A 17337-nucleotide genomic window follows, 5' to 3' on the forward strand; every position below is an offset into this window, starting at 1 on the left:
TCACTCCGAAACGGATTCCATGGTGCGGTATTATGCAAAGTGTATCAAGATAAGCAAAACATTATGAAACATGCGTTTGTGAATTTGAATTTCAAAGCCCTTAAAGGAGTACGGGAACTCACGTCAACTCTTTCTTTACACTTTGTGCCGTGTGTTACACCGTAGTACTGTATTATAATTAGGTATTTGTAATCGTTTGTTATTCGTTACAAAGAATTCCTATTCTACTGACTGGACAAAGGCCTACCTCATGAATTTCCACAACCACCGGTCCTGCACTGCATGCATCTAGGACTCTAGGTGTTTGTAATATCATTTTATAATAATTCCATAGCACATCTGATAAAATACAAGAATTACGAACTGGCTGTTGAAATACAATTTGTGCAATAAAGCCTATCCTAGTGTGTTTAAAAATCAATTTTTAAAAATTAGTTCAAAAATAAATTTTCTTCCACCATAAATAAGCAGCCCTTTACAAGGAAACCAAAAGTACCAAATTACTTCGTGGCAAGTAAAGAACTGCAATAAAAAGTTAAAATTCGTTAATGTTTAATCTTTTCATTATCTGACACCAATCTGTAACATTACCTACTAGTAGAAATAAAATATTTTACTAAATAGTGTTGTTCATGAAGTATTTCATATTTTTCTTTTTATAAAATTGAAATAAGAAAATCAGCAATTCAAAATATTTTAAAAGGCCCTTTATTATTCATTAATAATGTGCGTACTGTTTAAAACCCTAAAAAAAGCTAAATAGATATCTGTAAAAGACTCATGTTTTTCCTTTTCTTTCCACAATTTTATTTTATCGAATCCAATGGTCGCCTTCATCGCCAGACATACTCCCACTAACTTTATCAAACCAAAACAAAAACAGTTCATTTAACTCGCTCGCGTCGGTGTGACAGACGGCGACCTCTTAACTCTATGCTCAAAAGAATATATCTCTCGCTCTCAAGAGATTTTCAGTAATAAATCTCTCTTGTATCACCGGAGACCTTTGCGTTAGCTTTTTATCAAGATCTTGGCTGGCAACCGAAACACAGGACGTTTGAATGGAACGTTTTTCGGGTTCCGTCTTTGGAGATAAAATCTTGTGTTACATTATTTGTCATTTACGCCGAATGTTTTTGATTTTTATACTTATGTTTTCAATTTTTTTTTGGAAAGCAACCGAAATTGTTTTGTGTTAAATCCTTTTTTGTGATCCTGAAAAAACACTTTGATGTGGAATTTTTGTCCTTAATATTTTTAAACAACCTTGCTTTTTTACGGAATACGGAATTAAAACCAATTTAAATAGTAAGTAAGTACTGCTTACAAAAAAAACCTAATTGATTGAGAGTTACGCCCGTATTCACAAACGATGCTTGCTTAAGTGAAGCAGCAAATTGAACGCACAGCGTTTAACAGAGCTCTGTGATTGGTTCGTGTGTCACCCTGTGTATCCACGCACACTGTGAGAGCTCATAGTAATGTTTGTGAATACGGGCGTGTGATCCTTAAGCGTATTGCTAAAAGTCTCTATTTTTGACGAAACTAATCATCTTCGAAAGATCAGTCGATTGATGGTAGTGATTTTAACACTATAGTAATAAAGAAAATAGTATAGGATAAGATTGATTGGCGTTTTGGGCAGAATTCGGACCTTTCCCACCTCAGCAACGTGCCCAACGCTTGTCGCCAATAAAACACAATTAATGGAAGTTGAGTACTCCCGAGGGATTGGCTTCGATCGCGAGGAATGTAATTAGAAGATACGAGTGCGAAGTATAATATCGAATTCCCTTAGTGTAAAACGGGAGATAGATAGCTGCAGATTCTATTTGCTGTCATAATACGGTACTTTTTTAAATGCGATTGCGATCAAATACCTGCCTTGTTATGCATAATAATAATTCGCCTAAGCTGTTTAATTAAATTACCTGTCAAAGCTGTATTAATTGTAAACTGGCATCCACAGAATACCAATGGTCGGGACGCGCTCTCTGCCGTCACGGCTTATACTGAGCAGATGCCATTTTGGTGTATGTACTTTACTGTTTGGTTTTATTATATCTACATATTTGTTATTTTATTTTGTACTTGCATCGAATAAATACTTTTTCTTTCTTTTCTTTCATAAAAAATATTAGAGAGCACACGATGCATTGCGGCTTACCGCAAAGATTTTTCCGAATCACAATCAAGGCTAAAAATTTTTAAGTATGTAAGACGACGCAACGACACCGCTCCGGCGTCACACGACCTCCGCAACGGATCGTGTATTTTAGCTCTTACCTAATCATGATGAATAAAATATTTATAACGACGGAACCCAAAACTTCTTTTATCTCCCTCGACAACTTTATTGTCTCAAGTTGTCGGCTCTCGCGGGGCCTTTTAAAGGCTAGTTATGTATGTTATTTTCGTTTCGATATACGAATGATCGTCCACTTGTGGGATTATATCGAATCGGTCGAATAGACCTATTTGCTTGGTGAATAGTTGATAGAGACGTGGGATGCTATTGAATTTGTGTCAGATATTGTGAAATGAGGTGTGCTTTGTTTTGTTCGACGGGCTCTGTGTATCTAGACCAAAAGTTATACAAGTGTTTAGTCAATGAATGTGTTGTTTACGGGCTATTGTTTATAGCAATGATGGAATAGCAAAGTGGAACAAAATGTGCAGGGAAAACTGGGAATTGAAAACTTTTGAATGGAGAACGTCAACTACTATAATACGGTGGTCATTCTCACTAAGAACATCGATATCATATTTTATTTAGCGTTAATAGTCGGATCTCAAACTGTCCGGGCGATTGCTCAAGTGATGAAAGCAGTCGTCTGGCAAGCGAAAGGTTGTGGGTTCGATTCTCACATTAGGCAATTCGAATTTTTGAAGTTGTTAAAAAGGACATCAATGTTTTTACATAATATTAGTATCAAACTGTTTACCCTGTAATCGAATTCCAGCTTAATTTAGACGTATCAAGTTGTTTGCAAACAGCCCAGTAATAGTGTGGTGAATAAGCCAGGAGACCGATTGAAGCACAATGTATCCTCTCCCTTTGAGTTTGAGCCTGCGGCCATAATCCAAATGAGATGGGAATAATTAACGACCCAAATATGCGGATTTACACGTGTCGTGTGTAACACCTTTAAGAACATAAGCCGCCTTTGTGATCCAGTGACCTATCTGAGATGTAGAGTTCGTGGGTTCCATTCCCAGCGTGGGAAATATTTTCGGTTTGATAAGTTTTAGGACTTATTCTAACCCCTGTATTCACAAACATTACTATGAGGTCTCACAGTGCGCGTGAACGCACAAGGTGACATCTGAACCAATCACAGAGCTCTATTCAACGCTGTGCGTTCGATTTGCTGCTTCACTTATGAAAGCATCGTTTGTGAATACGGGTGTAAGCCTGGCTAGCTACCACTATCTTAAGTAAGTTTTAGGAATTAACAGCATTGTTAAAAATATTGTTGTGCTTCGGCAGTTAGAAGTAAGATAGTCAGTGTCTCTGAGGTTGAGGATTCCAGGTGCAAATCTCTTCCAACTTCAGCCTGATAATCACTAATGAGATTCTAATAAAGAGCTTCTTTGTTGTGCATTAAAAAGCTAACGAAAACGAAAGTGTAAAAGTTTCAACTGATGTTATACCCAAAATAAACAAGCAAATTCAACGGAAAACAGTACTTATTTTTTTGCAAAAACTCAGTTGTAGAACTGAAAATCGAATGCACGATCTCATGGATGAGAAGTGGCATTTCCTGACTAGTTTTACACGCTCCATTTACTACTAACAGTCGAATAATATTCTAGCTCTGGGAGCTACAAAGTTATAGCCTCACGTGCTCCTATTAAACTCGGACGACGCGAATATCTTTAGTGAATAGAAAGTGTACTTTAATCCTATATTTACTTGTAGCTGTATCAAAACTAAAGTTATGTAAATTTTTTTTTTTTTTTTTTTTTTTTTTTATGTGATAGGAGGCAAACGAGCAAACGGATCACCTGATGGTAAGTGATTACCGTCGCCCATAGACACCCGCAGACCCAGGGGCGTTACAGGTGCGTTGCCGGCCTTTAAGGTAAAGATACGCTCTCCTCTTAAAAAAAACTGAATAAAGTTAAGGTGCAGTTTTACATGCTCATAAAGGTTTCATGCTGATAGGATGCTTAAAAAAAGCGTGCTCTTACTCGAAATTAGCATTCAGCATACTTTAAAATGCACCATTATGTAGCAAATACTTAATGGCATGCTTTTATGCTAGTTAGTAATGAGTAGTGTAACTGCACTATTACACTTGACTCTTCTGTAGCATGCTCAAATACAGAAACGTAATTAAAAAATTACTGTCGCGGGTTAAAAGCATATAGCGCCATCTAGTGAATGTATGAACATTCACTAGATGGCGCTATATGCTTTTGGTATGAACCAAGCATGTTAATTTTTTACTTAACTTCTAATGCATGATATCTTCTATTTAAATCAAAATTAAATAATCACCTAAAGCTATTATTTAAATTGTCGTATGTATCTTACTTATGAGAAATAGATTTTCCAATAATTCACAAATGTGTAACGGATAGGTACTTAGTTTCAAAGTGCTAGGTGGGTTTCAGTCTGACCTAGATTTCTGACAACATTAATTTATCACTGTAACAGTGATAGGGTAAAGTCATTTTGGGACGTGCCTATTTCGGTCAGAAAATTAATGTTCTTAATATGTTTGAGCTTAATAAAGTTTCGCTGGACTTTGATGGATGTAGAATTTTTGTTTTGAAATAATTTTGTTCACCTAAAAATCTAGTATTAGGGCGGTTTATTAAAAAGTTCAAGTAAAATATTTGCAACAGCTAAGATTAAGCTCGAATCCGAACAATCTACTGATACTGGTAACTAGTTAGGAATTATTACGGACCGCAACTTTCTTTTATCATGATTTACATAGATAATAATAATAATGTAATTATAAATAATACGAAATTTGGTACCTACAATATAAATACGGATTCAAAACTAATTAAAAAAGTAATTATGTACATAATCTGAAATTTAATTTCGCTGAGATGACATGACATTAAATTTTAACATCTCTCGTATTTAACACAGCTTTAACAGTTCCTGGAACGTTCATTACATGTTAAGTTATAGATAAAAATCAATGAAGTAATCTATGAAATGTCATTACGGAACCGCACGAATAGAGTTCCATTTATTCTTGTCTGGGAAACAGTTCCGCTGAAAGCAGACTGGGATATAAAGAAAACACTTGGAAATTAAAATGCCCGTTTATTAATCGTACCCATTTTTCCTTAGCTCTTTTATGTACCTTCTTTATCCTCGTGAGTGTTAATTGACGTATATTAACATCAAGTCGTACCATGACAATTTTGATCCGAAGTTTTTAACGCCCTAAACACTAAAGCTAATTTTCATACCAAGCCCCGTAATTTTCTAACAATTTCGATCAACCAAATCCAACAACGGGGAAACATCGCAAAATCTAATTCAACGTTTTAACGTAATGACTTTCGTTGTTTCAGATTAAACGAAAATGGAGCGGCGGATCGCGGGGATAATCTACATCCTGATCACTTTTGCTCTCGTTAACGAAATGTCAATTAACGTCCAAGCAAAAGACAACAACAAACGGAAACCCAAAGAGAAAAGTGGCGGGTTCCAGAAGAATATTTGTGACGTCAGCGACCGCGACTCAAAGGTCCACTGCTATTGCGAAAACACCAGAGAGCCGAGGAATGCAACAAAAGCGGAATGCTGGGTATTCAATGGCGGCATACCGCGGGACGATCTCATCTGGCAAAGTTTCGCTTCGCAACCAACTTTGCAAACTTTGTCTTTTAATGTCCGCGTCGATGGCGCTTTAGGGTACGTCCCGACAAAAGCGCTGCACTTTCTGAAAAACCTCAAGTCAATCAACATCCGATACGGCAATATTATAGACGTAACACCCTACGCTTTCGCCAACCTCACAAATCTAACAGACGTCACGATTTCCCAAAACCAAATAGAAAATCTCCACCAGTACGCGTTCGCTCATCTCCCAAACATAACATTAATAAATCTGGAAGACAACATGATCTTGGAAATCGGCACAGAAGCGTTTTACGATTTGCCGAAGTTGCACAAACTTGTCTTCACCAAGAATAACATATCGTCGATCAGAGACGGAGCGTTCTTGCACACGTTCAATCTATTGGAATTGGACTTGAATAAAAACAACATAATCCATTTGAGACGTCGCACGTTTGATGGATTGGCCAACTTGCGGAAATTGGATCTACGGAGGAACCGCATTTACAATTTGACCGAATACACGTTCGCTGAACTGTGGAATTTGCAAGAGTTGTTGCTGGGGAAGAACGATCTGAAGTACATTTCGGAAAGGGCCTTCGACGGGCTGTCTCAGCTCCGCAAGCTGTCTCTAGACGACAATAAACTGAGTGCACTACCCGCCAGCCTTTTCGAAGGGGTGAGGGGACTCAACTCCCTCGACCTACGTTCCAACGAACTACACGCATTAACTTTTGACAATATCAAACCCATATTGGACAACTTGAAGCCGCAGAACAGCAATTTGCTACTCGAAGGTAATAATGAATATTTAATACCGCATCACGTGAAGTTTCATAAACTTGTACGGTGAATATTTAATGAGTGGAAACGGAGACGTTATTATTAACTTTAACATACTTAGGAAGTTTGTTCTTTTATGATTCCTTCGGGGTTTCAAGATATGAAAGGTGCAGATGGAAGTAGAAGATGGTTAATCCACTTATTTTAGAACAAGTTCTTAATTTAATCTCGAGTTAAATGTTACTGCTTATAAAATAATCGTTTAGAGTGTGGATACGTTTTTTGACAAATATTATTAGAGTAACTTAATTTGTGTTCGTTTCTCTTTCTGGATAAAAGAGAACAACAACTCTCTAGGTTGAAATTGGTTCATTCAGAAATGTTTTCGAATTAACTCCCCTCCCAATTTTACTAAAGCGCTGATTTTAATTTCCGCAGAGAACAACTTCGTGTGCGACTGCCGGTTGAAATGGATGCACTCGCTTCGGAACGAGACTAAAAGCCAAAACACGAAGGCGTCGCTCGACGGCGTCACATGCAAAATGGATCCGCCCATAGTGAGCTCCGCATACAACAAGATGCCCGACGTGATAGAAAATAAAATAGATTACAATCAAGACATCCTGCACGCGGGGATAACGATCGAGACGTTAAACGAGAAAATGAACGTGACTGAGAAGAAAATGATACCAGAAGAGCTGAATAAAGATCAGAGCTTAGCTAAGAAGCCGGTCAAGAGAGTCGTTTTGAAAATACCCCCAGAAAACCTACCGTGCCCGAGAGACACCAAGACAACAACTGAGACACCACCCTTTATAGTGGATCCAGTGATTCCAATCCAAAACGAAATGAAAATATTTAGGTTTCATGAACCAAACACAGCGTACAGACTGTCGTACAAATCCACCATTGTGTTATGGATTGGGTGTTTTGCCTTTTTCTTTACTTAAATATTGTAAGTCAATTAGGTTATTCTAGTCACTAGTTAAGTGTAAGCGAGATACAGACTAAGTCCTTTTAAGTCACAGTTATTGTATGGGATTAATTATTGAGCACTAAACATTTATTAAAACAATAATGTGATTGTATTCACCATTATACTTAAATGTTGTAAATTACCGGATTTAATGTTAAGTAGTTGTAAATGTAAATTGGATTTGTTTCATTCGATCTTGAATCATGCATCGACCTTGTAATGTTTTTGATAGCGGCATGAGTATCGGTGTTTTCTTTTAATAATTGATCTATTTAAGATTATAATGTCCAGTCAAAATTTTAGATAAATGAAACTTAACTAATTATACAGGGTTTCCCAAAAAGTAGTGTCAAGCTGAAGTTCAGAAGTAGAGCATCACTAGAGCTACTCAAATCACCCCCATGTATGTTCCGCGATTTTTTATAGTTTTCGAGTTAAGATTGTTTTAAATTTCTATGCTTAGGTACTTTTTTGGTTATTGTGACGCGAATAGTTAAGGTACATGCCTGTTTTTTTAGTTATTATTTGATTAATACTAGGCCTAGCTGATTCAGAAGTATTTACATCCCACTAAAAACATAAAAAATCCTGAATTTTATAAAAAAAATCATAACTCGAAAACTATCAAAAATCGCGGTGGTTATTGATAATGATAGCCCTAGTGATGCTCTACCTCTGGGCTTCAGCTTGAAACTATTTTTTGGGACACCCTGTATAAAGGCATACCACATCAACACTGGCATCACGTAGTTATAATATGTGTTATTTTGCAATAAAATCATCGTCAGATGTGCTGTAAACTCTACAAAAGAGAACTAAAAAGCTATATTGTTTCATTATAAAGCTATAAAAGAATCCGAATATTAAAGTACACTCTCTTCAAAGAGATCGCTACGAGTCGCTACCTAGCGATAAAACTAATTAAAGATTTTCTTGCGATGCACGGAATCCTATGAACTTTTCTTTAGTGTAATGTATCTCTATCTACAAAAGTTTTTCAAAATTAGTTAAGTCAAATACGGAGGAACAGGCTTCAAACAAACAATAAGGATATAGTTTTTTCGTATTGTTTAGTGTGTACCTATTTCATAATATCAAGGAAAAACATAATTTTATATTCACTTTGTAGATTCATAGCAGTTTTTGTACATTTATTGCAGAACATCTCGTTTCATATTTCGTCATAAATAAATCCATTTGTAGATAAACATAAAGAGTCATATAAACTTTTACAACTCCAGATAAAAATATGTTCATGCTTGAACATAATGCGTCATTAAATTTTTATACATCCATGTAAATATTGTTTCATTGCGAAAGAAAGATTTATTGTTATTTTGTCTTTTATTTTGGCAAAACAACAAGAACTTCGCACAACGAGATAGAATCCACTTTAATAATAATTTTAACATGTATTGTATTGAAAATTAATACACGCGCTTGTATACAGGGTGTTAGGTAAATGGGTATATGAGCCGACACTAGCCCATTTTAACATATGCATATAAAGGGTATGGTGAAGTCTGAAAATTGATATCATCATTTTAATTTTTTATAGCTTCAAAGATAGGAATTGTAGTTTCGCTTTCCATCTTTTACCCTTTTTAAGCGAAACCACCACTGAAACGAATAAGTTTGCAACGTATTAAAAATGTAGAGTTTCTGTCACCTATGTAGCTAAGAATTATGCCCGTTTTCACCATCGATCCCTAATTTTTAAGTGACCCCTTTGGAAACAAAATTCCTGTTATGTGTTACCATAGGGGTCACTTAAAAATTAGGGATTGATGGTGAAAACAGTCATTAAACTGCTAAGCGACGAAAAGTTATTCTTATAAAATGTGAAACTCGAATCACTACGTAGTATAAAACAAAGTCGCTTTACTGTCGGTCTGTCCCTATGTACCTATGCTTAAATCTTTAAAACTACGCAACGGATTTTGTTGCAGTTTTTTTAATAGATAGAGTGATTCAAGTTTAAACCTTCCGGTTTACTCGCATATTATTTAGCACCGTGCGAATTCGGAACGGGTCGGTAGTAAATTATAAACAAAAAAAAATTTCATTCATTCTTGTTTAATTTTGATAACATTTTGAAATGGAATTAGTAACATTTTTTTACCTATCTCTCAATCCTACTTATTCTCAACTGATATTTTGCAAACCTACTTCCGAATTCTTGAAACGCAAATGTGAATCAAAATAACACCCCAGTATTCCCAATTACGCGATAAAGATAAGGAAATTGCGTCTCAGAACGCCGCCATTTTCCCATTACAACAATGAACATGCTCATGCCGTTATCTATTTCGTATCGCAACGCCATCTGTGTTTATAATTGTGTATAACGTTGTATAAAGTATTTTGACAAGGTGATTTTGTATGGATAATGAAGATACGCTGTAATTTTTTTTACGACTTGTGTTTTATTTCTAACCCTTCTGTATACATTTATCAACTTATTAATCTAGAATTTTTCCTATAAATACTTATACAATTCGTTATTTAAGATAAGTTAAGAAAATAATACAACAAAGGAGACATGATAAGTACCTACTTATTTACATTAGGCAGAATTAAGATTTAATTCAAAATTAAAATCATTCTTTGTGGCGACCTCTATTAATTTCTACGAAAGATATTTTAGTATTGTAAATTGCCGATAGATGGCTTTAGTATGATAAAATAAGAGAGATTCACTTTATCGTCTAATCGAAATGGACATCGAATGATACAGTACATTGGAGTGTTGTGATCTTGGTTCAATTCCAGGCAGTTGAAAGCGATCCTACCAGTTTTTTTATTATTAACTTTTAGTAAATAGGTATAGAGTTCTAAAAGTATAATCACCAATAATCTAATTTTGAAAGTCTTCCAAAATTCAGAAATAAAAAACCTGCTCAAGAGCAGGAACTCAAGAGTTCCTGGGTTCGATTCCCAGAGGTTACCCATTTTTTTATTGTTGTTGTGAGTTTTAGTCGAACTAGACTAGATTTCGTGCTTCGAAGAGAAGCATAAGCTGTCTGATTACAATATCCAAAGGAGCTCATAAAGTCTGCCACTAGGGTTGCGACCTCAGTTATAGTTATTTATAATACAGGAGTAGTATACACCAAGGTCATGGACGATGGTAAGTAATTATGGTAAAAAAATTGACCCTTAACTGGGCTCAATTCGATATAAACTTGACTTTTCATCATCAGGTCATATAGTCTCTAATGCAGAAGCTAAACCTCTCTAATTTACAAAAGAAAAACGGATAATTTTGCCTACATTCCCCAAGTTGGAGTTCAGTTTTTAATGATCAATTACTACGACTCTTGACTTAAACACTACAATCGCATAAATCACCAAAAAATCTGTAACAAATCCTCAATCCAAGCCCATGCACCCTTGTCAAAAGCAAATTCGTTCGACTCTAATTCGCTTGCAAATTAAACGGGAGCAATAAATTTTATTCGAGTCCCTAAAGATTTGAAGGGATTTCTGAATTAACTTCACTAGACGGAACGGGTCGAGATAGTGAAATTATTCGGAATAAATGATGTGAAAATGTACGGATCGCTTAGTGCTCTGCTTTTGATAGGATAAGGGTTATTTGAGATGAAACGCTGTGAGATTTGCACTTTGATGCTTCTGGAAAATTAATTCTGAAAAAATCTAGACGCTTAACTGAGTCAATGCCTGAGGTATGAGAGGAGTGACATTGACATACTTATGACGTGACAAAAAAAGAAATCTGAAGTCTTATGACTTTGATATCTCAAAAATACCCTCCTGTGCCGCTCCCTTACCTCAGATACTCAGTTAAGCGCTACTTAGACCTTATCCCCATTATTACAAAAAGTTAGACTCTGGTTTAAATTGAGTCTAATTTTTTGTAATAAGGGGGTAGGTATGTGTTCATGAGATGTGTGAGTATCAGTAAAAGGAAACACTTTTGTCTACAGTATAATCCAACTATGTATTTCCATTGAGCTAATCAAAAATCCACAGCTAACAAATGAAACAAAACCAGCCCGATTTAAAATCTAGTCACAAAAAAGTACTTTAAGCCAAGTAGGTTAATTTAAGCTAACCCAATTCTGGTTTTTACGTGATCCTAGCTATCAAAGCGAGCCAAATACGCGGTCACGTAACGTCGGGCTGACATCTGGCCAGACCGCTGGCTCGCAACTTTGGGCAGGGGTGTTACACTCTTAAAAGGGTTTAATACCTTTAGACCTTGTCCAGACGGGCGAATTCGTCGCGAATCCTACGCGCGTAGAATCATACGTGCGTTGGCGAGATAATAGCAGCCAATACATTGTGTCCACAAGACACGCGCGAGTTGAAAATTCGCGAGTAAATCGCGTGCACTACGCACGCATTACACGTGAGTTGAGATACTAGGGACCTCGTGTGTTGCGTCAAGTAAACGCGCGAACGTGAAGACAAGTGCACGTATCTAGGGATCATGGAGTGGCAAAATTTTGATACGGAATTATTTTGCACTACTGATTCCCTCCCCAAACGCTCGCGTTTCGAATCACTTCTCTGGACGCATCATACGCTCGTCCTCGCGCGAAGATATTCGCGGCGATTTCGCCCTGCTGGACGAGGCCTTACAGTCTGACCGCCAGCTTAAGACCCAGCCCGGGTTCGATTCCCAGTGGGGGCGAGATTTTCTGCTCGGTTTGATTGGTGGTAGAGCTTGTTCTAAGTCCGCTAATCATCTTACCTAAGGCTGAGTTGCACCTTTCTTAAACCATAGCTGTTACCATAACCGGTGTTTTTGTATGGAGTTTGACAGACTTGATGTTTGTTATAGTTAAAGCTGGCGCAACTCAGCCTAAATCTGTCGCCATAACAGCATTGTTGTGTTCCAGCAGTTAGAGGTAAGATAGACAGTAGGTAACTGTTCCCCTGTGGTTGAGGATTCTGGGAAAAGCTTGCTTCAAATAACCAATATCTTTATTGCATTCCATGTTGTACATAAGATGAGATGCAGCCAATAACTACCTTGTTGTGGATAAAAAAGGCATTTATTCTAAATATTTGGATCTGTTACAACCCTGCTTTGGAGCTAAGCGCGGCTTGGAACCGTTGCCTTTTTAGTAGCTCACTAGTTCACAATCCCAAGTTTAAAACACTAACAATAGAGTCTAATAAGTTAGTGAATTCGTTAACGCTTAATAGCTCTGGATTCGTTAATGAGATGGGTTAGTCTGTCAGTTCCAGCAGTTCCAGTTTAACAAAGTGATTTCGATTGTCACTAATCTATTAGGTAATATTCTTTCTAACCAGGTCCTATTGTCAAATCCATTAATTCAGAAATAGTTATTGTGTTAATTTTCACAGACAACGTTTTACCATAAAAATAATCACACGTATTTTCAACTAGGTGTTGTAGCTGCGCCCGCACTTCGTACGCGTAAAAAATAGTGTGAGTGTTATTTTAGGAATATTTTTATATTATTTTTCTTTACTACTCCGCCCCTATTGGCTGTAGGGTGATTTTATACAGATTGGAAACGATAAGTGATCTCACTAGATTATTTCTACACTACACAAGATATCTAAAAACTAATTACTGATTCTGAAAGTGCTTCATAAGCTCTTTCAAACGGTATCAATAATAGGTTACAGAATAAACTGGATCTATCCGAAAATTCAATATTTCCGAAAAGTCTAAAGCCTTTCTCTATAAATGGGCTATCCAACACATTCAAACTGGACCAGTATTTCCCTAGATTAGCGCCTATATCTAAAACATAAGCCTGTTAAAATCATCAATACCAAATGGCACCCTTGTTGATGTTTCACAGTAAACAGTATCTCTACGGACACTCATCTTCGGCTTTGTTGAAATTTCTAAATAGTGTTGCTGAAAGACAAGTGTTTGTAATATCGATAGAACATAAATTGTAAAAAACAATAGTAAAGCACTTGCTTTTTTCGTGATATAATAATTTATGACTAGAACATAACTAAATTATGACCATAATCATTGCATTTCTGTTTGATGACAATCACTTTGACTAAAACTACTTTTTAAGTGGTTTCTAAGTATATCAGATCTTACTTAATATCTACATTTCTTTATTTTCGTTTAAATTGTCAAAAACTACCGTATATTATAACAGTTTTCTTACCCGACTGCGCCAGAAGAAGGGTTATTAAATCTCCTATAGCACATAGGTACATATACAATCTACTTAGACTACGGAATGAACAAGTGTAAAACTATCAATATCGACAGTCGATGTTCCCGCAGAACATGACAACAGTGACGCAATCTACCGTAAGTTCAGTGCTCACGAGCTTGATATCCGATGTATTATTCCGACACTAAGTTTGCTATCCAACTTTGATATCAAGTGTAAAACTATCGATATCGATAGTCAATGTTCCCTCAACACTAGTCAACAGTGACGCAATCTACCGTAAGTTCAGTGGTCACGTAGCTTGACATCTGCGACCGCGGTTCGCAACTTACCCGAGATGCTGTGAAGTTGGAAGCTGGTACCTTATGATTGTTCCCGAAATCGGGAATTAATTTTGAGATGTTCTAGAGATGATAAACGGCAGTTTACTGGGTAATTTACAAACAAATATATGATTTTCACAGTCAGAAATAGCGGGTTACAGGTAATGCATATTAGGATATTGACAGGTGATGCACCTGTCTCAGGCCCAGAGGTCCCGGGTTCGATTCCCGACCACTAGCTAAGTCTGTAGACAATTTTTCTTTGATGGAGGATTCTTCTACCAGAAAATTACTTTCCATTAGGTGAGATACTCAATACTCAATACCTACTCAATGTCAAAGTCAAAGTCAAAATTTATTTATTTGTATAGACTTTATTAAACAGTGACTTTTATAATATAGTGCTTACAAATCGTCAAATATTTTGCTCTTAAGGAGCCTCTACATGTCTCATAATCTTTTTACCCTACGAGCGCTTCAATAATTTATTGCTTTCATAATGTTACAAAAGATGGTAAGGTAAGATACAATTATGGACTCTATCGGGCACTGCATTTTAGGAGATGCAAGCAAAGAGCTTCGCCGTTGTTAGTTTGAATCAAATGGTGATTGTTTTAAATATAGAAATGCAACCTCGCCTCATTTATTTTCTGTAATAATTACTACTAGGCAGTGACAATAATTCTCACTCTCCCTATAAATACAAAGTACTGAACTAGTAAACCAAACCTCGTGGTCACGTTACGAGGACTATCATGTGATTGGTCTAAATATTAAAATACACAAATCCTCAAAATTTGATCCTGGTGCTGTAATACGTGCCACTCTACCATCTCTGAGAAACCGACAATTATAGTAGGTATTTCTTTTTCCCTATAAATACAAAGTACTGAACTAGTAAACCAAACCCGTGGTCACGTAACGAGGACTTCTTGACGGCGCGACCGCGACCAGTTCGCAACTCGCAGTCGACCGCAGCACGGAGCAGTTTCACTGAACTATTTACTGGGGATTTGGTCAAAAATAACTTTTGTCGGTCGTTACATTACCATTTTACAATGATAAGTAGGTAAGTAGAGGGCTAATTTCGATGGCTCCTACGTATAAGGGCGAAACTGCCGCTTACGCCTTTTTCCAATTATTTAAGCAATGATTTCACTTTGCTCTAATCTATAACATCAGTAAGAAAAAAAAAATTTTTTTCCATTAGATACAAAATAAAATTTTAGGCAAATAGGCGTATGTGCAAAACTACGCCACGTATAAAGCCCAATCATACGATTCGTCAATCTATACGAGTAGTTGCTTACATAAACATATATTTTTTATAATCCAAATCTTAAATAAAGCCATGAAAATATTTAGCAAATTGTTTTATTTATAAATTATGACACATTATATAGTTATTTAATTTTTAGCGTTAAGAGTCGCATCTCAAACTAATTTGAAAATTATAAATAACTTGAAAAAATCGAACTGCCTAAGGCATCGTGGGTTCAATTCCCGCCTTAGGCAATTCGATTTTTTCAAGTTTATATATTTTTTAATAATATGACACATTATGTTAAAAGACCTAACTAAATCTCGAGCACAGTATATGGGCGTATTTGCGTTAAAATGTAAAACGGTACATTAAACGACTTTTTCTAACTGATTTATTATTGATATAGCACATGATAACAATTAAAGTAATTACATGCATAAATAAAGAGAGTAATCGCTTAAAATATTATATTTACGTTGTCATTTAAGTCTCTTTACGTTGAACAATATACATAAAATTATAGAAATATGACGACGTAAAAGGGCAATGCGTAAAATCTCAAAATATATAAGAAAAATATAAAAATTGATAACAGCAGTAGCAAAAGCATTACATGTTAAGGCTAAATGTGAAATTTCATTAAATTCGTTTTAGTAGGTCAGAAGATATGACCCAAAAATATGGTTCTGGCCACTAAAACGGCTCTCCTGTAAAATTTACTTTTTTCACTTACGCCAGTATACGTAGGAGCCATCGATTTGGAGATAGTGTTGACCGATTTCAAGTAGAGTACTTGATTCCTAGATGTATTAATGTTCAAATTATATATGAGAGAAAATAAAATAAAAAGCAAGAGTGATTGAAAATAACGTTGTATTTAAAATTTAAATACATATAAGTATTTAATTACATTATTTATTATAGTTATAAATCATATAAAATGATGTTTATATATTTATATTTAATAACATTTTGTTATTCAACCAAATATTCTATGTATCAAGCCATTATAATATTATAATTATAATAACAACAGTAAATAGGTATTGCATTACATAATACAATTAGTTTACCTGACGAGCTCCGTCCGGGCCCGCAGTCGGCCAACAACTGACTGCCTCTTTTTTTTTTTTTTTTTTTTTTTTTTTTTGAAGGGACGCGCGCTGGTAGCTTGAGGAGCTTTTCCAGCTTCACCGGGCAGAGTGGCGAGTACAGAAGGTACTCTAGCCGTTTGGCGATCGTCGGTGCGCGTGCCGACGAGGCCGAGTGTGGGCTTCGCGAAGCGAAGCCCAGGCTCGTCCGCGTCGGTCGCAGACCGACGTTCGCGATCGGGCCGTATCGAGCGCATAAGGCGCCCGATCAGTGGCGAACCCAACTAGAGGGTTGCCCACCGCGGTGTTGGACCAAAGTCCAGCCTACGGCGGGCTCACTCTAGTGGGCCCGATCGAGGGGACTACGGACGCGGCCTGAGGGCGCCACGGTAGGCTCGGACCTCGGCTCAGGCCGTGTCCGGGGGACGGATAGGGGTGACCGGGGGACGGATAGGGGTGACTGCCTCTGCGCGCTGCAGGCGCTTTTATAATACGACACAAACAAGCGGCAAGGCAAGGTGGGGAGAACACGAAATGCTTTTTGTCGTTGGAATAACAAGTCGTTTGTAAACTCCTTGTTTAAATTGAAATTAAGATATATTTTTTTTTAATAAAATAAATTAATCTCCCACACGGCCATACTGACGAGCAGCCGACACAGTCAGGCTCGCGAATAACACTTTGCAAATAAATTATTTAATCATTTTGATATATCAAGAAAATCAACAACATAATACAATCATTGACAAAAATGTGATCATTCACATTATTTTTAAATCGTATGTATCTTAAAGTTCGGCCTCGGTAAAAAACACCGAATTATACGGCACAGCCATTGATGTGGGCCTCGGTAAAAACGCCGAATGTACGGCACAGCCTCTTTTTTAATGTGTGGGCCTCGGTAAAAACGCCGAATGTACGGCACAGCCTCTTTTTTAATGT

At 36.6% G+C, this 17337-nt stretch overlaps 1 protein-coding gene and 1 long non-coding RNA gene across 2 annotated transcripts in view; one reads left to right on the forward strand and one right to left on the reverse strand.

Moving 5' to 3' along the window:
* LOC135077963 (connectin-like) overlaps window positions 1–7835 on the forward strand; it is a 360246-nt gene extending 352411 nt beyond the window's left edge. Inside the window, exons 3-4 of the mRNA XM_063972503.1 lie at window positions 5545–6609; window positions 7034–7835. Of these exons, the coding sequence (XP_063828573.1) occupies window positions 5556–6609; window positions 7034–7545 (1566 nt within the window). The 5' untranslated portion in view covers window positions 5545–5555 and the 3' untranslated portion in view covers window positions 7546–7835. The remainder of the gene's footprint in view (window positions 1–5544; window positions 6610–7033) is intronic.
* Window positions 1–17337, reverse strand: part of LOC135077973 (uncharacterized) — a 547422-nt gene that overhangs the window by 121547 nt on the left and 408538 nt on the right. The gene's annotated exons all lie outside the window — the stretch shown is intronic.

This window comes from Ostrinia nubilalis, chromosome 14 (assembly GCF_963855985.1).
Source record: "Ostrinia nubilalis chromosome 14, ilOstNubi1.1, whole genome shotgun sequence".
Lineage (NCBI taxonomy): Eukaryota > Metazoa > Arthropoda > Insecta > Lepidoptera > Crambidae > Ostrinia > Ostrinia nubilalis.